Source organism: Schistocerca nitens, chromosome 2 (assembly GCF_023898315.1).
Source record: "Schistocerca nitens isolate TAMUIC-IGC-003100 chromosome 2, iqSchNite1.1, whole genome shotgun sequence".
NCBI lineage: Eukaryota > Metazoa > Arthropoda > Insecta > Orthoptera > Acrididae > Schistocerca > Schistocerca nitens.
Window position 1 is genome coordinate 736,949,241 of NC_064615.1, and position 25,537 is coordinate 736,974,777.

The 25,537-nt window shown below is 45.0% G+C and overlaps 1 protein-coding gene across 1 annotated transcript in view; it reads right to left on the reverse strand.

Annotated features, from left to right (window-relative positions):
- Positions 1-25,537, reverse strand: part of LOC126235294 (venom serine carboxypeptidase-like) — a 90,183-nt gene that overhangs the window by 42,852 nt on the left and 21,794 nt on the right. The window contains exons 3-5 of the mRNA XM_049944019.1: positions 17,206-17,392; positions 8,233-8,379; positions 2,360-2,434 (exon numbers count right to left, since the gene is read on the reverse strand). Coding sequence (XP_049799976.1) covers positions 2,360-2,434; positions 8,233-8,379; positions 17,206-17,392 — 409 coding nt within the window. The remainder of the gene's footprint in view (positions 1-2,359; positions 2,435-8,232; positions 8,380-17,205; positions 17,393-25,537) is intronic.

Sequence of the window (25,537 nt, forward strand, 5' to 3'; positions counted from 1 at the left end):
TGTGATGAGTGAATGTGAATTTCATAAGGTTGGACAGTATCTGCAGTCCACTACTGCAATTTTGACAACTAGTAGTAATATAGGCAGAAACGCAATGAGGTCTAACTGTACAGTCAAGACAGGTGGTCGGTCAGATAAAGTCAGTTCCGTTGATGAAAGAGGCCGTAATCCTCTTTGGTTGCTACTGCTTCCCCACTTTGGAAACAGAGAACGGTTGAGGTATGTCCGCTGTGGGAGACGGTACCGCTGAAACTTGATAAGAACACATTATGGATTGAGGTTTGTTGAATGTATTTAGTGAGTCATATTTGTAATTAATAATCTTTATTTCAGTATTTTGGACGTTAGGAGGAAATCATGTCAGACACTATAAGGGCAAATCCGTGAGCAAGTTAATTATTAGTACCTTTTTGGTAGGAAGAACTTTGTGTGAGGATCGGTTTGACACCACGTGGGGTACAGTGCAAAGAAGCATTATTCTCACGTACAGCTAGTAAAGTGGAATTATTGATTCCAGTGAATAAGTAAATTCGTGAAGTATAACTGTACAAAACGCGAAGTTGAATTTTCGTATTTTTAATGACTTGTGGGCAGTTGGAGGTTGGTGGCTACGTTTAGCCGCGTCTTCACATGACTGTTGGTAGAGGTTAAAGTCATGCATTCTTCACTAAGTACGCTGTCTAATAAAATATCAAAACCACCCAGACACTACTATGCAATGCACAGCTGGCTACATGTAGGCATCGAGTATTGTGTCAGTACAGAAGCAGCAACAGTAGAATGGGTGCTGCAGGAGAACTCAGTGACCTCGAACGTGTCTATTACACCGCACTGAGATTAACAAATCCGTCAGTAACATTTTAAAACCTTCTTCCGACATCGGCCGTTGGTGATGTGATTGTAAAGGGAAGACGCGAAAGAACAGTAACAGGTATACAAAGATCAGGAAGTCCTCATTTACTGACGGACAACAACGGCTGAGCTTCACGGAGGGTGGCTAGGAAAGTTGTATGAATTCAGCGGAAGGAATCAGTCGTAAGTTCCAGAGTGCTATCAGCACTCCAGCTAGTACAATGACAATGCGCAGGGAGTTGAAAAAGAATGGGATACAATGGTAGAGCAGCTCCTCATCAGCCAGACATCTGTAATCATTGGTATGCGACGCTTGAGTTCCTATAAAGACCGACGCCACTGGATATTCCTACAGTCGGTGCTAAGCGACGTTTAAGGTGGAGTAAAGAGAGATGTTACTAAATAATGAATGAATGAAAATGAGAGGTCTGTAGTGATGAATGACGCCATACCCTGCGGCAAACCGATGGAAGCGTTTGGGTTGGCGAATGCTTGGAGAACGTTACCTCACCTAATGCATGCTACCGACATTGAAGTACGGAGAAAGTGGTGTTACGCTATGGGGCTGTTACCTCACCTAATGCATGCTACCGACATTGAAGTACGGAGAAAGTGGTGTTACGCTATGGGGCTGTTACCTCACCTAATGCATGCTACCGACATTGAAGTACGGAGAAAGTGGTGTTACGCTATGGGGCTGTTACCTCACCTAATGCATACTACTGACATTGAAGTACGGAGAAAGTGGTGTTACGCTATGGGGCTGTTACCTCACCTAATGCATACTACCGACATTGAAGTACGGAGAAAGTGGAGTTACGCTATGGGGCTGTTACCTCACCTAATGCATACTACCGACATTGAAGTACAGAGAAAGTGGTGTTACGCTATGGGGCTGTTACGTCACCTAATGCATACTACCGACATTGAAGTACAGAGAAAGTGATGTTACGTTATGGGGCTGTTTCCCATGGTTAAGCTATGATCCTGTTACTGTGTTTTAAGGAAACACTAAATTCAGAAGGATATGCACGTATTTTACAGCACTGCGTATTGCGTACACTTCAGAGAAGATGGCTGTTTGTACAAAAAAAAATGGTCCAAATGGCTCTAAGCACTATGGGACTTAACATCTGAGGTCATCAGTCCCCTAGACTTAGAACTACTTAAACCCAATTAACCTAAGGACATCACACACAGCCATGCCCGAGGCAGGATTCGAACCTGCGACCGTAGCAGCAGCGCGGTTCCAGACTGAAGCACCTAGAACCGCTCGGCCACAACGGCCGGCTATCCTCTTAACAACGTCTATATCAAAGATGACATTTTGAACATATATAATTGATTAAATATCTACGAATGTTCAGACTCTGGGAATAGAGATTATTGTAAAATTCAGCAAACTGTTATTCAAACGACATGCTCTACATCCGACTGTTTATATTCAGATGACCTACGAAACATGCAACTATCTCTTTAGCCAATATCAGACAGTGTAATTACATACCTTGGAGATTAATGGGTTCATAGGCGACCTTGTTGCGTTCCAGTATTGTGTAGCCCACTACCGGGATGTATTTCCCTGCGAACATAAGAAATAAAGAGAAGGAACTTAACGTTATAAAAGTAGTAGTTGTTTCTTTACTGACATTCAACTGATCAAAATATTTCAACGTTCCGCGGTCAAACATTTGCTTGCTGGCAAGAGAAGGAATATTTGTGATGGGACACGAGAAATTCTGTGCTCCTACGCTAAGCAGGAGACAAAGTATACAATGAATGAAAATGGTGGTTAACATTATCCTCTGACCGGAGTTGCTGTTTATCATATACCAATGGGTCCTTCGAAGAACTTGAGTGTAGCACAGACACAATAGAAGATATTTCTCTAATTTCAGTTTTAAGTTTGCACATAAACAACAGAAAATATGTGTTCTGAGCTTAAGTTTAACGGATCACTCCTGGAAATGGAAAAAAGAACACATTGACACCGGTGTGTCAGACCCACCATACTTGCTCCGGACACTGCGAGAGGGCTATACAAGCAATGATCACACGCACGGCACAGCGGACACACCAGGAACCGCGGTGTTGGCCGTCGAATGGCGCTAGCTGCGCAGCATTTGTGCACCGCCGCCGTCAGTGTCAGCCAGTTTGCCGTGGCATACGGAGCTCCATCGCAGTCTTTAACACTGGTAGCATGCCGCGACAGCGTGGACGTGAACCGTGTGTGCAGTTGACGGACTTTGAGCGAGGGCGTATAGTGGGCATGCGGGAGGCCGGGTGGACGTACCGCCGAATTGCTCAACACGTGGGGCGTGAGGTCTCCACAGTACATCGATGTTGTCGCCAGTGGTCGGCGGAAGGTGCACGTGCCCGTCGACCTGGGACCGGACCGCAGCGACGCACGGAGGCACGCCAAGACCGTAGGATCCTGCGCAGTGCCGTAGGGGACCGCACCGCCAATTCCTAGCAAATTAGGGACACTGTTGCTCCTGGGGTATCGGCGAGGACCATTCGCAACCGTCTCCATGAAGCTGGGCTACGGTCCCGCACACCGTTAGGCCGTCTTCCGCTCACGCCCCAACATCGTGCAGCCCGCCTCCAGTGGTGTCGCGACAGGCGTGAATGGAGGGACGAATGGAGACGTGTCGTCTTCAGCGATGAGAGTCGCTTCTGCCTTGGTGCCAATGATGGTCGTATGCGTGTTTGGTTCCGTGCAGGTGAGCGCCACAATCAGGACTGCATACGACCGAGGCACACAGGGCCAACACCCGGCATCATGGTGTGGGGAGCGATCTCCTACACTGGCCGTACACCACTGGTGATCGTCGAGGGGACACTGAATAGTGCACGGTACATCCAAACCGTCATCGAACCCATCGTTCTACCATTCCTAGACCGGCAAGGGAACTTGCGGTTCCAACAGGACAATGCACGTCCGCATGTATCCCGTGCCACCCAACGTGCTCTAGAAGGTGTAAGTCAACTACCGTGGCCAGCAAGATCTCCGGATCTGTCCCCCATTGAGCATGTTTGGGACTGGATGAAGCGTCGTCTCACGCGGTCTGCACGTCCAGCACGAACGCTGGTCCAACTGAGGCGCCAGGTGGAAATGGCATGGCAAGCCGTTCCACAGGACTACATCCAGCATCTCTACGATCGTCTCCATGGGAGAATAGCAGCCTGCATTGCTGCGAAAGGTGGATATACACTGTACTAGTGCCGACATTGTGCATGCTCTGTTGCCTGTGTCTATGTGCCTGTGGTTCTGTCAGTGTGATCATGTGATGTATCTGACCCCAGGAATGTGTCAATAAAGTTTCCCCTTCCTGGGACAATGAATTCACAGTGTTCTTATTTCAATTTCCAGGAGTGTATTTCATAATCATTTTATTCTCAGTGAATATAAAGATGGCCTACAGATAAATAACCGGAGATGATAGTATTATTACTGAATAATAAACGGGAGAGGAAGTGAATGTCTTACACTCTCTGCAAACTGTTGCTGACTGGATGTAGGGTAGTCATTTTATTCACAGTGAAAGTACTTTCCAATGTCAGATTTATCAATTGTGAATAGAATATTCAAGGAGTGAGGCATAGTTAACAATGTGTTTACGAATTTTAGTATTACGCTACTGTCTTTTTACAAAGTGTCCCATAATTTATGTAAAATCTTTAAAAAAGAGTCAAATCAAATCGGAATAAATAGTGTTGAGAAGATAATGAAATGAGAATCAGCACCAATGATTGCCAATACTTTACAACTTCGATTACAATTTCCTGTGTTCAACTGCATGCTCAGCTAAATGAGAAGCAACTGTGAAAACACATTGGACTCGGTAGGGAATGAGAGAAGCTCTGTAGAGGAGACAGTCCCCCAGCCTTATCTAGCGAATTGCCGCTCATCCACCACGTGACGAGAAATGCCAGGCAGATATAGAGTCGTTCCGGACTCGATTTTATGGAATGAAAGTTACAAAGGAAGGTACTCTGGTGCAGAGCGTCTGAAGAGAGACAATGCAGGTTACAGCTCCTCGATGCCCTATAGTCATGGGATGCGTGCCGCTTAACAGCAGAGTCCCGGAAGAACTGCCTCTGTGGAGGGAAACATCGGGCTCTAAAACCTTGCCGAAAATGACGGCTTAAGATAATATCCTACAATTAGAAAGTGCAAGCAGGAAAGAAAGTTTGTAGCCCTTTTGAAGGTCGTGAGAGGCCGTCACCTTGCCTGAGTGCCGCAAACCCGAATTTTAAGTATATGTAGAAACGGCTGCCAATGGTTCACATAAATACACTCCTGGAAATTGAAATAAGAACACCGTGAATTCATTGTCCCAGGAAGGGGAAACTTTATTGACACATTCCTGGGGTCAGATACATCACATGATCACACTGACAAAACCACAGGCACATAGACACAGGCAACAGAGCATGCACAATGTCGGCACTAGTACAGTGTATATCCACCTTTCGCAGCAATGCAGGCTGCTATTCTCCCATGGAGACGATCGTAGAGATGCTGGATGTAGTCCTGTGGAACGGCTTGCCATGCCATTTCCACCTGGCGCCTCAGTTGGACCAGCGTTCGTGCTGGACGTGCAGACCGCGTGAGACGACGCTTCATCCAGTCCCAAACATGCTCAATGGGGGACAGATGCGGAGATCTTGCTGGCCACGGTAGTTGACTTACACCTTCTAGAGCACGTTGGGTGGCACGGGATACATGCGGACGTGCATTGTCCTGTTGGAACAGCAAGTTCCCTTGCCGGTCTAGGAATGGTAGAACGATGGGTTCGATGACGGTTTGGATGTACCGTGCACTATTCAGTGTCCCCTCGACGATCACCAGTGGTGTACGGCCAGTGTAGGAGATCGCTCCCCACACCATGATGCCGGGTGTTGGCCCTGTAAGCCTCGGTCGTATACAGTCCTGATTGTGGCGCTCACCTGCACGGCGCCAAACACGCATACCACCATCATTGGCACCAAGGCAGAAGCGACTCTCATCGCTGAAGACGACACGTCTCCATTCGTCCCTCCATTCACGCCTGTCGCGACACCACTGGAGGCGGGCTGCACGATGTTGGGGCGTGAGCGGAAGACGGCCTAACGGTGTGCGGGACCGTAGCCCAGCTTCATGGAGACGGTTGCGAATGGTCCTCGCCGATACCACAGGAGCAACAGTGTCCCTAATTTGCTAGGAAGTGGCGGTGCGGTCCCCTACGGCACTGCGTAGGATCCTACGGTCTTGGCGTGCATCCGTGCGTCGCTGCGGTCCGGTCCCAGGTCGACGGGCACGTGCACCTTCCGCCGACCACTGGCGACAACATCGATGTACTGTGGAGACCTCACGCCCCACGTGTTGAGCAATTCGGCGGTACGTCCACCCGGCCTCCCGCATGCCCACTATACGCCCTCGCTCAAAGTCCGTCAACTGCACATACGGTTCACGTCCACGCTGTCGCGGCACGCTACCAGTGTTAAAGACTGCGATGGAGCTCCGTATGCCACGGCAAACTGGCTGACACTGACGGCGGCGGTGCACAAATGCTGCGCAGCTAGCGCCATTCGACGGCCAACACCACGGTTCCTGGTGTGTCCGCTGTCCGGTGCGTGTGATCATTGCTTGTACAGCCCTCTCGCAGTGTCCGGAGCAAGTATGGTGGGTCTGACACACCGGTGTCAATGTGTTCTTTTTTCCATTTCCAGGAGTGTAATTTAAAAGTGGGAATAAGGAGTGCAACTTTACTTATAGAGGTCCTACAATATTAGCCAGTGTAGGAAAGTAGGCGGAGTAAGGGAGAGATTGGACAGATTTTGGGAGCACGAAGCTTAAGAAGTTTTTAGCTGGTTAACCACCTAAACACAAGTAAGGTAGGGAAACCAGCGTCTTGTAGGATAACTTGTTATTGGTCAGCACGCACAAGAATTATTATTCAGCCACTCAAAACTAAGTTGTGTCGAAAAACGCAGAGCACAGAGCTTTCGTTGTTGGAAGTGCCCCGCAGGGAGTCACCTCTCAGGCTGGCATCTTCACAGGTAGACTTCTAGGGCAGGCCTCTTCTTTAGTAACTTTACTTCTAGACGACTTCTCCAGGCTCGTCCGCGATGAGAGTCTCATCCGGCCAAATTAAGCTTAGACAAAGAATAGGGAAGAGTTGTTGGTTTCAAGCAAATGACTGATTTTGGAGCCACTTTAGCCACCACTTGCAGATTATACGTATGGCGAGATCCAGCTGCAACAGCAAAGCGATCTCAAGGGAAAGGCAAATCATTGATAACTATGTTCAGTAATTTCAGTCTTCATTCCAAAGACTTGTTTGCAGTTTGGGCATTCGCTTGTTTTGCACTCGAGATCCCCTATTTAAGTCTGCCAAGGCATTAGCTTAGCAGTTTCAATGATTGTTAAACCCAATTCTTGTGAATATCATTACATGCGTGTAACAAACTGCGCTCGCTGAGATCATTGTATACTTTCATAATCAGATTAATTCCTTTATCATTGATCCGATGGGTGATTTACTTATTTCAGATATTACAGTGCGAATCAATATGTTTAATTAGAAATTACAATTAAAGTACTCCACCCACACTATGGACAAGAGCTAGAAAACGCCAGTTTAACGTCCAACAGCCACTGGATTCCCGTCCAGCCAGAGTACCGACATGGAAGGAAGTTGAGAGACCCTCTGGCTTATACGACGGCCGCACCTTGCAAACCCCAGAGAGTGCCATCACCACTACGGGATTGTCACACGAGCCCATCCACTGTGAGAAGAGAGTCTGTTAAGTACCACAGCTCTGCACACGTCCGGTAGTTCTAGCTATTCTCTGCATCACCGCCAGTGCGACTGATAATAAACCTTGTTCTACCCATCCCTAGTAGGACAGAAAACTGGTCCGATAAAATGGAGACAAACACAAATTCTCAGTCCTGTACTGTTTGGAAATTACTACACTCCACTGAAAACAGCGATTGGTGGTTGTCTCTTCATTTTGTCAACACCAAAAGTGAGAGAGTTAAACTGTAAAATATAATTATTATATTCTGCATTAGGTGGTGCATCAATCGTCCTCGATTCCACGCTGTTATTTTCTTTTACCTATTGTTGTCTTTTCCTTAGTTTCGCGCGACACTTTTTCTTCTAGTTAGTCTAGTTGACATGTTCCCTGGCTCTCATACTCGTCATGTGGCTCGTATAGCAGCAGAAGCAGCAATGGAGGTGGTGTAGACATTCAGAATCCATATAACTCACCTGTTCTATAAAAAAACATATGTTTCTCATAACGCATTTAGGTCTACAGTTGTGCACAGTAGCTGTCAGGCTGTTGGTCTCATGTGAAGCAGTAATAAGTCCAGCAGTGGGTAAGTACCGGCAAAGGATTCTCCTGCGACGAAGAAGGGCCGCTCCCGGAGTCCCGGGAAGAGCGTGAAGAACTGCTGCAGCGCCTCGTACAGGTCCTCGCCCACCTGCGGCATGTCCGTCGCGTAGCCGTCGTCGCGGTCCGTGAAGCTGAAGCCTGCAACACCAGGGCGACTCTTAGCACTTTTCTCTCACAGAAAGATTAAGCACGCAGCAGGACAGCTTGTGTGTTTTCAGTTTAGTGATTACAAAATTTAGTCATCATCACATCAGTGAGAAAGCTATTTTTAACTATAAAGTTAGCCGGTGGTTATATCAACGCTTAGCAGGATTCAGTATTTCCATTATGCTCTCACTAGAGAACTAATAGGAACTTAATGGAAATGTTGACGCAATCATCGGCTGAAAAGTGCTTATGAGTTATTAACAGTGACCAACCAATTGAAAACGATATAACCATTAAACATTTTATGTCAGTATTGACTAAAATAAGCTTTGCAGTTAACTAAATTAGCACTGGTTGTTTCCCGAACGATGTCATACAAACTTTACATCCTACCGCGTGGTAAGGTGTCCTACAACTGCTGTAATTTGCACTTCATATTGTGCTTGTTGCTACTGGACACACGTTCTTCCAAATCTCCAAGGGAGCACCTCATGATCGTGCACACAGTTGATAACGATGCATGCCACGTGTGGCCCAGTGTTGTACTGTTGGAAATTGGAGCCAGGATACTGTCTCATTGGAGACAACACGTGACGATGCAGAGTGTCTTGTGATATACTGATGATTACCTGAATTGCTACCAGAGATGACTTCAGCTCATAACCGTTGTCTCCTCACAACTCGACGCTAGGAACAGCATTGGGGTGACTCTCCAAAACACTGACAGAATGTGTCGGTTCTCCACATCGTCACCACACTCGCACAAGATGGTCATCAGTGGAAGTGCAGATCCAAGGTTCATAGCTCAAAATGTTGCGATGCTGCTCGTCAGTAGACCACACGCTTTCCGAGTTAGCGGCATCCAGTTCAAGGGACGACGAATCAGCAAGTCTCCAGGAATGGAGCGTGACGACACGGTGTGTTGTAGTGAACACATTGCTTCTGCCTGGGTGGAAGGCACCAATATGAAGCACTTACGATGTCCTTCGTTCAAACTATGGCTGTGTTCCAATGCTGACTGAGATTTTGTCGACTTTGAAGATGCGTGTGGTTTCCCTCCTCCTTTCTTTCAGCTCAAGATCTGCCCTTTGTCACATCCAACACCCCACATGTCCCACAAGGTTGAATATTGTACGATTCGACTAGATGCTCACACGCAGATATTCAATGATGCCTCCTCCAAAAAAGTTTGGTATCACTCGCATGACTAACATAGTTAGTGTTTTTTATCGCAAACCTCTTTTTCAGTGCTCTTTATACCACAAGGAATAGCTGTGCGCGTGCCATGGAAGTAAAATTAAACCAGTGTTGCTCAACAGAGCCCGCTGTGTTTCCAATCACGAACGGAGCAATGTAACTGATACACATCGTTCAGTCCGTCAGTAAACCTCGAAGGATCATTTCAAGACTACGCCGTTAGTGCGTTGCCACTCTACAGGAAGAATGATTGACAGCCTGGGAAATTGCTCTCCGAATTGTCGTACACAACAGCGACGACATTAAACTATTATACCACTATCATGAACACACAACGTTAAAGACCCCTCGCGTTAGTCGTCCCTGGTGCACAACACCAGATGACGGTCGAAACCTAGACGGGTAGGACAAAAACATGGGAACATTACGGAAAATGCACTCTTGAACATAGCCAAGTCCTGAGCTTGCGCTGTTGTATTTGACCGCGAACGACAGCTGGGTAATGTCCTCAATACGTTGCAAGTGCCAGCCGTGGTCCAGTGTTCCGTGTAGTAGTAAGTGCATTATGTCGGGGCTAAGTGAATAAGAATATGGTCAAATTGTTGGTGTTCGTACGGTGGGTTCTTTCGTAACTATGGTAGCCGAAGTGTTTGAAGAGGCATCGTATAGAAGGTTTATACCTCATACTATGAAAGAGGAAAACATCACGCGCTAAGTCACGACGCGGACGAAAGTGTGTTTTGAGTGATCGCCACAGACATTAGTTGAAGAGAACTGTGACGAAAACAAGAGGACCACAGCTGCAGAGGTCATTGTAGAAATGAAAGTTGCACTCGAGACCCTGAAAGCGCCTGCAAAACACGAAGGGGGCTCCGGAAACAGGAAATAATAGAGCGAACTGCAGTTCCAAAAACATTAATCAGTGCTGCAAATGCCCCTAACACGGAAACGTGATGATGAAACCATATAACCTCGACTATGGAGCAATGGAAGAAAGTCAGTTGTTTCACACTGTTTCCAACTTCTGGCCGAGTTTACGTCCCAAGAGTGAAAAAAGGCGAGGGTTTCGTGATGATTTGGACAGCCATATTCCATGGGCTCTATGGGTATCGCGTTACTGCCAAGGATGATGTGACCGTTTTGGCTGATTAGATCCATCTCATTGTACAATATATTTTATCCAGTGGAGGTGCTGTTTTTCCAGGAGACAGAGCTGCTGTTCACACAGTTCGCATCGTCCATGATAGCTTTTGTAGCGTCTCCCCTGGCCGTAAGTTACCAGATCCCAATATTACTGACCCTTTGTAGTTTACTTTGGTGAGAAGGGCGAGTCACACCTATATGTCTGAACTTGCCATTACTTCGTACGAGGCATATATAAGAGTTCCTTGTAATCCGTACGGGACCTGTATTTATCCATTCCGAAACGACTGGAAGCTGTTTTGAATGCAAAGGATTTCCTATTACGTATTCGGATCGTCTTGCGTTTTTCGTGTTACTCTATTATTGTGCAATCCCTGTACAAGTTATGGATACTCTTTTCTTTCTTTAGAGACAAATGGAAGAGTTGTGTCGGCCCACAATGTCAATCGAGCGTCAGACGTTCATTAGGTACTTCGGTAGAAACCCTCAGCACCTTCCTGCGCGAAGAATGTTGGCAAGGGAAAACGTGCAGCGGAACTTGGATCATTTGCGTCGAATTTATCTTCATCCATGACTGCAGGATTTATGACGTAATATGATCGTGACAGAAGACCGTGTAGGTGGTCAGGTACCTATAAACGTCTTAAACAGGCAGTGTAACGGGCTCTGCAGAAACATAGACGGAACGTATTATGGGACAAAATGATATATGAACGTCGGACGTATCTTATCGACATAGGGAGTAATTTGGGTGCTGTACTGTATATGAACAGGATGGCGCAATCTATTGTTCAGCCTAGAGGCAACGTCTAGGTGATGGGTTCGTTTTTCACGACGTTAATGCAGAGAAGCCTTCCAAAGCTCATTTAAATTTTGATTCTAATTCTGGAATTCCTATCTCTTCTATGTCGATACCTGTTTTTTCTTCTACAACGTCATCAGACAAGTATTCCCCTTCATAATTTAAGAGAGCTTTGGAAGGATTAAGACAAAAGGAATACATAACATTCCATGGGAATTTGTTAAATCATTGGGGGAAGTGGCAACAAAACGACTATTCATGTTGGTGTGTAGAATATATGAGTCTAGCGAAATACCACCTGACTTTCGAAAAAACATCATCCGCACATTTCCGAAGATTACAAGAGCTGACAAATGCGAGAATTATCGCACAATCAGCTTAGCAGCTCATGCATCCAGTTTCAATCCATGTTGTTGTTGTTGTGGTCTTCAGTCCTGAGACTTGTTTGATGCAGCTCTCCACGCTAATCTATCCTGTGCAAGCTTCTTCATCTCCCAGTACCTACTGCAACCTACATCCTTCTGAATCTGCTTAGTGTATTCATCTCTTGGTCTCCCTCTACGATTTTTACCCTCCACGCTACCCTCCAATGCTAAATTTGTGATCCCTTGATGCCTTAAAACATGTCCTACCAACCGATCCCTTCTTCTAGTCAAGTTGTGCCACAAACTTCTCTTCTCCCCAATCCTATTCAATACCTCCTCATTAGTTACGTGATCTACCCTCATTATCTTCAGCATTCTTCTGTAGCACCACATTTCGAAAGCTTCTATTCTCTTCTTGTCCAAACTAGTTATCGTCCATGTTTCACTTCCATACATGGCTACACTCCATACAAATACTTTCAGAAACGACTTCCTGACACTTAAATCTATACTCGATGTTAACAAATTTCTCTTCTTCGGAAACGCTTTCCTTGCCATTGCCATTCTACATTTTTTATCCTCTCTACTTCGACCATCATCAGTTATTTTACTCCCTAAATAGCAAAACTCCTTTACTACTTTAAGTTTCTCATTTCCTAATCTAATTTCCTCAGCATAACCCGATTTAATTTGACTACATTCCATTATCCGCGTTTTGCTTTTGTTGATGTTCATCTTATATCCTCCTTTCAAGACACTGTCCATTCCGTTCAACTGCTCTTCCAAGTCCTTTGCTGTCTCTCACAGAATTACAATGTCATCGGCGAACCTCAAAGTTTTTATTTCAATCCATACAGAATGGAAAAGAAAACAGACTATGTTGGATGACGATCAGTTTGGCTCCAGTGAAGGTAAATGCACCAGAGAGGCAATTCTGACATTGTAGTTGATATTGGAAGCAAAAATGGTTCAAATGGCTCTGAGCACTATGGGACTTAACTTCTGAGGTCATCAGTCCCCTAGAACTTGGAACTACTTAAACCTAACTAACCTAAGGACATCACAAACGTCCATGCCCGAGGCAGGATTCGAACCTGCGACCGTAGCGGTCGCGCGGTTCCAGACTGTAGCACTTGAACCGCTCGGTCATCCCGGTCGGCTATTGAAACCAATACTTAACAAAAATCAATAGATATTCATAGGATTTGTCGACCTAAAAAAGCTTACGACAATGTAAAATAGTGCAAGATGTTCGAAATTCTGAAAAAGTTGGGTTAAAGCATATGGAAAGACGGGGAAATACGATATGAAGAATGAAGAGCTCGGATTAAAAGTGTGTAAGACAGGGATCAATCCTTTGCCATTACTGTTCAGTCTACACATCGAAGAAAGAATAACGGAAATAAAAGTTTGGAATTAAAATTAAAGGTGGAAGGATATCAACGACAAGATTCGCTGATGAAATTGCTGTCCTCAGTGAAAGTGAATAAGAATTACAGGATCCACTGAATGGAATGAACAGTCTAATGAGTATAGAATATGGACTGAGAGTAAATCAAAGAAAGACGAAGGTAATGAGAAGTAGCAGGAATGAAAACAACGATTTAACATCAGAATTGCTCATCATGAAGTATATGAAGTTAAGGAATTCTGCTACCTAGACAGAAAAATAATCCATAACGGACGGAATAAGAAGGACATCAAAAGCAGACGAGCACTGACAAAAACGGCATTTTTCACCAAGACAAGTCTGATAGCACCAAACATAGGCTTTAATTTGAAGAAGAAATTTGTGAGAATGCACGTTTGGAGCACAGCACTGTATTCTAGTGAAACATCGGCTGTGGGAAAATCGAAACAGAAGCATTTGAGATGCGATTCTAGAGAAAAAACGTTGAAAATTGGGTGAACAGATAAGGTACGAAATGAGGAAGTTCTCCGTAGAATCGGCGAGAAAAGGAATATATGCAAAACATTGACAAGGAGAAGGGACAGGAAGATAGGACATCTATTAATATATCAAGGAATAACTTCCATCGTACTAGAGTGACATGTAGAGGGTAAAAACTGTACAGGATGACATAGGCCGGGATATACCCAGCAAATAATTGAAGACGAAGGTTGCAAGTGCTACTCTGAGATGACAAGGTTGGGGCAGGAGATGAATTCGTGGCGGGCCGCGTCAAACGAGTCAGAAGACTGGTGAATGCACGAGCGTACCACCACGCCACACTAACTTCCTGGAGGCGGGGATAGAATGAATACAATGGCTGACGATATCTTGTGATATGAATCTGACTCAGCATGCTAGGGACCAGAAGAAATTTGCAATAGATCGTGGCTGGATCCCAGCTTATACCCTGGATGATCTCAAGAGTGTCGCCATAGAGAAGTAAAACAGGCTTTAGGAGAAACATGCCGAGAATATTCAGGACAGGATACCAATGAGGATCCAAAAGAGCTACGGTGCACAGGGTGGAGCAACATGGTACTCAGTAGCACACTGCGGTTTCTTAGCTGCAGACATATCTGCCCTTGGTACAGGCAGCCTCTGTTTGCTCGATGACTTGTTTTAACATCAATAAAGATTAACTTTTTTAGTTTCAGAAGGTTTATTCTTGCATTCCCCCGCTCTCCTTAAAGTCAAGCAAATAGGCAGACGATACTCAGATTTCCTGAGTAACTTATGGAAATTCAGGTCTTCCTCTTACGTACACAACTGCTCATTTTAATGCCCAAAGATATTTCAACAATTTTGTGCCGTTGTCTGTCACTAGACTTGAAATGTCCCCTTAAAAAAATTAATGAATTACTGTGCTGATAAACCTCTACGTTATTTGATTTTCAAACAGCTGAGCAAAACTGAACGTACTCAGACATTTCTCTCTCTACTTATTCAGATCATCACTGAACTGACACACAATATTTTTAGCGCAACGCAATCTGACTTTCAAAAATCCCTACAAAAGAGTGGCCCTGACTAACAATAACCTATACCTTTCATGAATCACTTACCTCACAAAAATCTTCGTTACTGGAACTACTGCAATACAGCGAGCGCCAATACTGACAGCTAAATAAAAGATTCTAACTACTGAAGGCACTAACTACTGATAGGAATAGTTAGGAAATGAAAGATTTTGATAGAGAACAAACAATGTATTTACCTTAATAATGTTCAAAACTCATAATATATATATATATATATATATATATATATATATATATATATATATATATATATGACATCCAGTCTTACAAATTTACTCTCTCTGATGGACACACGTCCAGATCATCCGCTCTCAAAACTCCGCCACCTCACTCCCCACATCCACTACTGCTGGCGGCTCACCTCCAACTGCGCAACACTACAATAGCGAATATTTCAACAATGCCAACCAGCCAGACTGCACACAGCACAGTCAGTGATTTTCATACAGAGCGCTACGTGGTGTTACCAACATAAAAACCTAAACAGCCTACTTACACACTGATTCTCTTTTATAGAATAGAAACACGTTTTAAGTAATAGCTATTGGAATGAAACTTACACTTTAAAACATTGTGTGCCTGTTCCATTCTTACCTTATTTTCTAGAACGTTAGATTCTGTAGGACGTTCTTTACACTGATACGGTAAGTTATCATACGCAGCGAAAAGGTGTTAATTTGAGTTCAGTCGGCGACATAACAAATTACATTACCTATAAAAGTAATTTTGTTGTGCTTATGTTTTTCGATTACTTACAATTATTTTCGTGATGTCTGTCCTCGTTTGCAAACTCATCTTTTCTAGAAACACGCACAAATACACGGTACACGTTTTTGAAGTATCACACTTGCAAGTTAGTTTATAACTCTACAGATTTCACATAATTTTATCTGGAAACACGACTGCCGTTAGAGCCTCAAAGGCAAACGACGATTACAAGTTTGAACAGCTTGTTAAACAGTATGAATATTAATAAAATCGACAAACTGAAGGGACGGATTCCTGACTGGAAATGGAGGAAAAAAAGGTCCCGAAATGCATCGTTGCGTGGTAGATGGCGCTGACAACTGAAAGTTCCTCTCACCACGTGCCTTGTGTGTTGCTAGCTGTGCGATTGACGCAACGAACTGTAAGCAGCGGACTGGTCCGGTATTCATGTCGAGAAGAAGCAGTGATGGTGTTTGTGTAGGCCAAGCGGATGGGAAAGGTCGAGAGGCAGCACGGTTACACTAAAACAAGTACCCTCACAGACACCAAGCACATCACACAACATTTCAAGCCCTTTTGGGTCCTTTGAGACAGACGAAGGTGTAGGGAGACAGCGGACTGTACGTAAGCCAGATTTGAAGGACCGGGTTCTGTAGGATATTGAGACAAACTCTAGTATCAGTTCCAGGCGAGTGGCCCGCCAAGCCAGAGAACGATTATGTGTATCCTGCATGACAACCGCTACTACCCCTATCACCTACAACGAGTGCAACGATTATAGCAGAGGATTTCCCTCTACGGGAAACATGTTGTCAATGGTTTTTGCAGCAGACCATCACAATTATGGGATTTCTGTCATCAGTCCTCTTCATCGACGAAGCAACGGTTGCCAGAATTGGCATCATCAATCTGTATAATCGTCATCTCTGGGCTGTTGAGGCGTCTCATCAGCATCGGTTCAGCAACATGCGTTGGCAGATATTTTTGGCGACCACATACTTGGACCGGTCATTATTCCAGAACGCTTCGACAGAGGACTGTACCTGGACTTCCTGCGGAATACTCTGCCTGGGATTTTTAAGAATGTGCCTTTGGCAGTACGACAGATTAAGTGTTTTCTGCATGATAGAGCACCACTCCACTTCCACATTACAGTCCCTCAACAACATCTTCTCCGGATGTTGGATAGGACACGGATCTGTTAGATCACTGGATTTAAGCCCCCTGGATTTTTTTGTCTGAAAAGCGTTGTGTATGCTGAACCAGTTCCTGATGTGCAGACCCTTCAACGGCGTGTTCACGATCCAGTGACGCTATCTGGGGAAAGAGCGGAACGTGCGAAAGAGTGCGGCAATCTATGATGCGACGTGTGAACACATGCATTGCATCCCACGGAGGCCACTTCGAAAATCTGTTGTGACGTTGATACGATACATCTTTGTACGGTGTTTCGGAACGATTTGTTGTCGTTGCAAGCACACCGTCCATTTCCGCACACATGTTCATAGGATCTTTTTCCCTCCACTCTCAGTCGGGAAGCCGTCCCTGATATTTATTGGTTTTACTCATGTTCGTTGTTACTATCCGTCATGAGCGGCGCAGCACACCTACCTGTGCCGACGGGGTTGTCTATGAAGAGGAGCGAGTGTCCGTGGTGCCAGGAGTGTGGGTTGGGCCGGAGCGTGGTGCCGTTGTTGACGACGGAGAAGGGCCCCATCTCCGTGAAGAGGCCGAACAGCGACGAGGCGCCGGGCCCGCCCTGCAGCCACAGCACGATCGGCGACTCCTCCACGCGGCTCTGAGGAAACACCAGACAGCAAGTGGTTCAGTGGCAGCCTCACACCGGCTCTACACGACATACAGCAGGCCAACCAATGTGTTTCTACGATGAGTCGCCCACTCTGCAGCAGTGTGCACTGTTGGGAAACTTCCGCAGGCCGCGATGGCCAAGCGGTTCTAGGTGCTTCAGTCCGGAACCGCGTGACTGCTACGGTTGCAGGTTCGAATCCTGCCTCGGGCGTGGATGTGTGTGATGTCCTTAGGTTATTTAGGTTTAAGTAGTTCTACGTTCTAGGGGAATGATGACCTCAGATGTTAAGTCCCATAGTGCTCAGAGCCATTGAACCTTTTCGTTCTTTTTTTTGCTGTTTTTTTTTTCTTGGAAACTTCCTGACACACTACAACGGTGTGTCGTACCGGGACTCGGAACCGAAAAGTGGTATTTCCCGGGCAGCGCTCTGACTGAAATTTCCTACCACATTAATAACCTCTTCAGCCCGTGGGTGCACATACACTACTTGCCATAAAAATTGCTACACCACGAAGATGACGTGCGACAGACGCGAAATGTAACAGACAGGAAGAAGATGGTGTGATATGCAAACGATTAGCTTTTCAGACCATTCACACAAGGCTGGCGCCAGTGGCGACACCTACAACCTGCTGACATGACGAAAGTTTCCAACCGATTTCTCATACACAAACAGGAGTTGGCCTTCGTTCCCTGGTGAAACGTTGTTGTGTTGCCACGTGTAAGGAGGAGAAATGCGTACCATCACGTTTCCGACATTGATAAAGGTCGGATTGTAGCCTATCGCGATTGCGGTTTATCGTTTCGCGACATTGGTGCTCGCGTTGGTCGAGCTCCAATGACTGTTAGCAGAATATGGAATCGGTGGGTTCAGGAGGGTAATACGGAACGCCGTGCTGGATCCCAACGGCCTCGTATCACTATCAGTCGAGATGACGGGCATCTTATCCGCATGGCTGTAACGGATCGTGCAGCCACGTCTCGATCCCTGAGTCAACAGATGGGGATGTTTGCAAGACAACAACCATCTGCACCAACAGTTCAACGACGTATGCAGCAGCATGGGCTATGAGCTCGGAGACCATGGCTGCGATTACCCTTGACGCTGCATCACAGACAGGAGCGCCTGCGATGGTGTACTCAACGCCGAACCTGGGTGCACGAATAGCAAAACGTCATTTTTTCGGATGAATCCACGTTCTGTTTACAGCATCATGATGGTCGCATCCGTGTTTGGCGACATCGCGGTGAACGCACATTGGAAGCGTGTATTCGTCATCGCCATACTGGCGTATCACCCGGCGTGATGGTATGGGGTGCCATTGGTTACACGTCTCGGTCACCTCTTGTTCGCATTGACGGCACTTTGAACTGTGGACGTTACATTTCAGATGTGTTACGACCCGTTGCTCCACCCTTCATTCGATCCGTGCGAAACCCTACATAATGCTCGACAGCATGTTGCAGGTCCTGTACGGGCCTTTCTGGATACAGAAAATGTTCGACTGCTGCCCTGGCCAGAACATTCTCCAGATCTCTCACCAATTGAAAACGTCTGGTCAATAGTGGCCGATCAACTGGCTCGTCACAATACGCCAGGCACTACTCTTGATGAACTGTGGTATCGTGTTGAAGCTGCATGGGCAGCTGTACCTGTACACGCCATCCAAGCTCTGACTCAAGGCCCAGACGTATCAAGGCCGTTATTACGGCCAGAGGTGGTTGTTCTGGGTACTGATTTCTCAGGATCTTTGCACCCAAATTGCGTAAAAATGTAATCACATATCAGTTCTGGTATAATATATTTGTCCAATGAATACCCTTTTGTCATGTGCATTTCTTCTTGATGTAGCAAGTTTAATGGCCAGTGGTGTAGAATTATTTATGTTCATCACAGTGGATGTCGAAAATTGAAGTACACATTCCAGTACGTTGGGTTACATCCTCAGAGCTTCTCCTGCATTTCCTATACAGTGTAATTAGCAGCTTATTTTCTTTTGAGTAAGGGAAATCTCACAATTATAAATGCTTTGGCTATATCTAACTTGACTGTTACGAAACAGATTGTTATAACGTCATAAATTAATTTAGGCTGATATTTTCAAGTACCAACAATGAAGAAATACTTCTCATGCTGAATGAGAATAGTGTTTCAAGTCTGCTGTTCTGTTATCCTCCTGTGTTGTAAGTGAGCCATGAGGTAATTGTAAGTGATGGTCATGTGCTAAAAAATATATAGGATTTTCATTTTAACGTCGGATCAACAAAAATTATAATTTCAATTTCTTTGTCTCGGAGGAGGGCATCCAACGATACCACACTCGACATGTCATCCCACCCCGTGCAGTGGCGGGGGAGGGCAGCTTTGAAATCTTCAATGGAAAGCCCCGTTTTTTTGTTGCAAACTACGATTCTACGGCAAAATCTACAAACGTTGTGTCTGAAGCGTTTCCTTCGTTTCGCCACAGATGGCGCTGTAATCTGAGGAATGTAAATGGATACACAATCGTAATTTACGACATTCTACTCAATGGCCTTTGAATATCCCATGGCACATAGGACTCCACGTCGACGCTGCGAGGGCAGGGCAGGCCAGTATGTCAGAACTTCTAACTGTGAATCCCTTTCGCAACGCTGTATTTCTCCGACATATCGAACAGGGGACTACTCGACGCGGCACTTTGGCACGAGGCGAACGCTGCTCTTTTTTTCCAATCGCACAAAGTGTTCAAACGTTGTACCGCCAACATGAAAACGCTTTGTGATCCACTTTTCAAATGACTGTTCACAGATGGAAGAGCAGAGAAAGTGGAAAAATGTAGAAACTGAAGAAGTCCAAAAGAGGTACAGGAAACTGAATAATGAATTAAGTAGAGAAACTGAAGAAGCAAGGGGAAAATGGATAAAACAGAAACGCGACGAAATAGAGAAAATGGAGAAAGAGGGAAAGAATGAAATGATATATAAACTGAGTAGTGAAATAGTTTTTGGGCGTAAAAGAAAGAGGAATAACATGGAAATAGAAAGATCGGATAGTACTCTAGCAGAAGAACCACAGGAGATTTTGAGCAGATAGCAAGAATATATTGAATGTCTGTACAAGGAGGATGAAATACAAAGCGAAATTAAGGTTGAAGAGGAGCAATATGTGCCAGAAAATGGAAAGGGATTCACCATCTTCGAAACAAAAGTCGAAAAGGCGCTGAAGGAGATGAAGAATAGGAAGGCATGTGGAATTGATGATTTGCCAGCAGAACTGTTCAAGCGTCTGGGAATACAAGGCAAGAAAAGAAATAGGCTTCCTCTGTAATGAGATATATGACAAAGGGGAATGGCCTGAGAATTTCCTTGCAACAGTTATGATACTAATAGAGAAAAAGAGAAACACTAAAAAATGTGAAAAGTATAGGACCATCAATCTAATTTCTCATGCAGCTAAAGTGTTGCTGAGAGTAATGAATAGAAAGCTATATGGCAAACTGAATAGAGGGATTGCAGAGGAGCAGTTCGGATTTAGAAGAGAAAAAGAAAAAGAGATGCTATTGGCCTGTTAATAACTGTGGGGGAAAGGTATATGGCAAAAGGTAGAGAAAACTTAGCGGTTTTTATAGATTTAGAAAAGACTTTTGACATAGTTAAGTGTAACAAATGGTTCAAATGGCTCTAAGCACTATGGGACTTAACATCTGAGGTCATCAGTCCCCTAGACTTACAACTTCTTAAACCTAACTAACCTAAGGACAACACACACTTCCATATCCAAGGCAGGATTCGAATCTGCGACCGTAGCAGCAGCGCGGTTCAGGACTAAAGTGCCTAGAACCGCTCGGCCACAGCTCAGTGGAACAAGCTGATGGATATTTTGAAGAGGAAAGGAGTAGATTGGAAAGAGAGACGACTGATACAGAATCTATATTTACATCAGAAACTAAGGATAAGGATTGGAAATGAAATGTCAGGAAAAAGCAGCATTAGACGAGGTTTTAGACAAGGTTTTGGCTTTCCCCACTGTTGTTTAACGCATACCTTGAAGAGATTATTGCGAAAGGCTTAGATGGGAAAAGAGGAATATGTATTGGTGGAAAGAGAATAGAATGTACAAGATTTGCTGACGACATGGTATTAGTGGGAGAAAGTGAGCAGACAGTGAATAACATGCTGAAAGACCTGAATGAAGCTTGTGTGGAATATGGGATGCAAATAAACACAGGAAAAACAAAGGGTATGGTCATCAGTACAAGACGCAGACGGTCAAATATTAGAACAGGACAAGCTACCATTAGCCAAGTAAGTGCATTTAAATATCTTGTAAGCACAATAAATGAAGCTTCGAGATGTCACTAGGAGATGAAAACTCGAATTGCCATAGCGAAGGAGGCATTCAACAGATAAAAGTCCAAGAAAAAGGCTTGGCAACTGTTTCTGTCTGGAGTGTGGCACTATATGAGTCAGAAACATGGACGCTGGGACGAGAGGATGAAAAAAAGTTAGAAGCATTTGAGATGTGGAGGAGAATGGACAGGATAATCTGGATGGAAAGAGTGAGTAATGAAAGAGTATTGGAAAGGGTTGGTGAGAGATGTCTGCTGAAGGTTATAAGAGAAAGGAAAAAGAGCTGGTTGGGACATTCATTGAGAAGGGAGTGCTTGCTAGCAGATGGTTTGGAAGGAATGAAAGGAAGAAGGAGATGGAAGATGATAGACGACATAAAGGGAAGAGGAAATGATGCAGAGCAGAAGACGATAGCAGAATAGCGGACAGCCTGGAGAACTACCATGATGATGATGATGATGATGATGTACAAAGAAGTATATCTACAGGAATGTCAGTGGTCGACCAAGTCTTCACGGCCTGTTGGCACTTGCTAACATACATTATCTTTCATATCTCCCCGCAGACAGAAATCTGGCGACTTCAAATTCAGCAACGTAGCGGGCAAATTAATAAGGCCACTTTTGCCCATCAATCGACCAGTGTAAACACGGTCTAACACCTCCCGTGCTTCAGTTGCGTATTGCGCTAGGCAACCGTCGTGCTAAAACAACATACGTTGTCGAACGTCCAGGTTAACATTCTGCAATAGCACCGGTAGTTCCTGTTTCAAAAACGTTTTATATTTACGTCCATTCAACGTGCTGTCGATAAAATGCTGACCAATGAGTTTTGTTCCCCATGATGCTACACTCCAGTAATGCACGTTATTCCGCTTTACGCTACCATGGTTTGTGAAAGTAGACTCATCGGAAAATAGTACCTCCGCAAATAACAAGGGAGACGTTTGCATTTGTTGACGTTCCCACTCACAAAACACGTCCCGGGTACGGAAATCGGCACCAAGAAATTCTTGATGCAGTGACACATGGTATGGATAGTACGTACGAGGATGTACTATTGTGACAACACTACCTACCCAAAAGCCACAAACGCGGTATAAACGAAGGGCGCTTATCCATGGGTTGTGGTGCACTGTCACTAGTACATCTGTTTCATTAGCTTCTCTTGTAACATGTTTGCTTCGTTCCCTTTTGCCGGTCTGTACGCTGCCATGAGACATAAAGCTTTGTAAAAAAACCGAAAGAGAGCGAGCTTTCCTAGAAAACGTTCAGGATACAAGATAACAGCCTTAATATTTCTTCTACATTCTTTGTAAATCAGGATCATTTTAATTTTTTCATCGTCCACTTAAACGTCTGTTCTTCAAATGATAGGTAGGTGTGCAGGCAATAAACATTGTGCAAGTATTATGACGTTTAGAGCCGCTATCTGTGACACGTGAGCTCCAATCGCCGTGTACTGCCTGTTATTACACGTCGTAGTTCGCTACACTGCCACGGTGGTGCGTCGAGTAGTCCCCTGCTCGATATGTCGAATGAATACATTACAGGTGGCGTTCACAATTAGAAGTTATGAAATACTGGCCTGTCCTGCACTCGCATCATGGAGGTGTGGATTCAAGTGCCATTGGATATTTAAAGGTCATTGATTATCATGTCATAAATTACCATTGTGTACCCACGCACGGGTGTGGTACCGTTGGATGTCTCCCTCCGAGACAAACAAACTGCAATCATAACTTTTGTTGATCCGGTGTCCTTGCATAGGTCAAATACCAGAACAAAAAGATGGCCTGAGCTATTGTTACCAGCTGGATTATGTACAAAACATAGTGTATTAAGTAAGGAGTACCAAAATGTAACATATTGCCCCAAATAAATTTTAGACTGAATCTGGCTAGTCTTCTCATGTGAGAAAAGTTCCTCGCAGCTCTCTAGAGAAATACCTGTGTGTAAATGGCAGAGCTCTGACAGTTATCTATCTCATGACAACTCAGGAGAAGAAATGCTTTTCCTCAGCCAAGAAACTTAAGTCGATATGAGCAGGCTAATCACCCTCGTCAATGTGCAGGGTGTTACAAAAACGTACGGCCAAACTTTCAGGAAACATTCCTCACACACAAAGAAAGAAAATATTTTATCTGGACATGTGTCCGGAAACGCTTACTTTCCATGTTAGAGCTCATTTTATTACTTCCCTTCAAATCACGTTAATCATGGAATGGAAACACACAGCAACAGAACGTACCAGCGTGACTTCAAACACTTTGTTACAGGAAATGTTCAAAATGTCCTCCGTTAGCGAGGATACATGCATCCACCCTCCGTCGCATGGAATCCCTGATGCGCTGATGCAGCCCTAGAGAATGGCGTATTGTATCACAGCCGTCCACAATACGAGCACGAAGAGTCTCTACATTTGGTACCGGGGTTGCGTAGACAAGAGCTTTCAAATGCCCCCATAAATGAAAGTCAAGAGGGTTGAGGTCAGGAGAGCGTGGAGGCCATGGAATTGGTCCGCCTCTACCAATCCATCGGTCACCGAATCTGTTGTTGAGAAGCGTACGAACACTTCGACCTGAAATGTGCAGGAGCTCCATCCTGCATGAACCACATGTTATGTCGTACTTGTAAAGGCACATGTTCTAGCAGCACAGGTAGAGTATCCCGTATGAAATCATGATAACGTACTCCATTGACCGTAGGTGGAAGAACATGGGGCCCAATCAAGACATCACCAACAATGCCTGCCCAAACGTTCACAGAAAATCTGTGTTGATGACGTGATTGCACAATTGCGTGCGGATTCTCGTCAGCCCACCCATGTTGACTGTGAAAATTTACAATTTGATCACGTTGGAATGAAGCCTCATCCGTAAAGAGAACATTTGCACTGAAATGAGGATTGACATATTGTTGGATGAACCATTGGCGGAATTGTACCCGTGGAGGCCAATCAGGTGCTGATAGTGCCTGCACACGCTGTACATGGTACGGAAACAACTGGTTCTCCCGTAGCACTCTCCATACAGTGACGTGGTCAACGTTACCTTGTACAGCAGCAACTTCTCTGACGCTGATATTAGGGTTATCGTCAACTGCACGAAGAATTGCCTCGTCCATTGCAGGTGTCCTCGTCGTTCTAGGTCTTCCCCAGTCGCGAGTCATAGGCTGGAATGCGCCGTGCTCCCTAAGACGCCGATCAATTGCTTCGAACGTCTTCCTGTCGGGACACCTTCGTTCTGGAAATCTGTCTCGATACAAACGTACCGCGCCACGGCTATTGCCCCGTGCTAATCCATACATCAAATGGGCATCTGCCAACTCCGCATTTGTAAACATTACACCGACTGCAAAACCACGTTCGTGATGAACACTAACCTGTTGATGCTACGTACTGATGTGCTTGATGCTAGTACTGTAGAGCAATGAGTCGTATGTCAACACAAGCACCGAAGTCAACATTATCTTCCTTCAATGGGCCAACTGGCGGTGAATCGAGGAAGTACAGTAGATACTGACGAAACTAAAATGAGCTCTAACATGGAAAGTAAGCGTTTCCGGACACATGTACACATAACATCTTTTCTTTATTTGTGTGTGAGGAATGTTTCCTGAAAGTTTGGCCGTACCTTTTTGTAACACCCTGGCGAAGAATGTCTCTAAATGTCGCTGTGGAGGTTGCAGGACCGTATGCAAGAAGTGCAGTACATATATAGCTGTGTGTAATTGTCCGCCCCCTGTAGCTGAATGGTCACCGTGACGGAATGTCTATCGTCAGGTCCCGGGTTCGATTCCC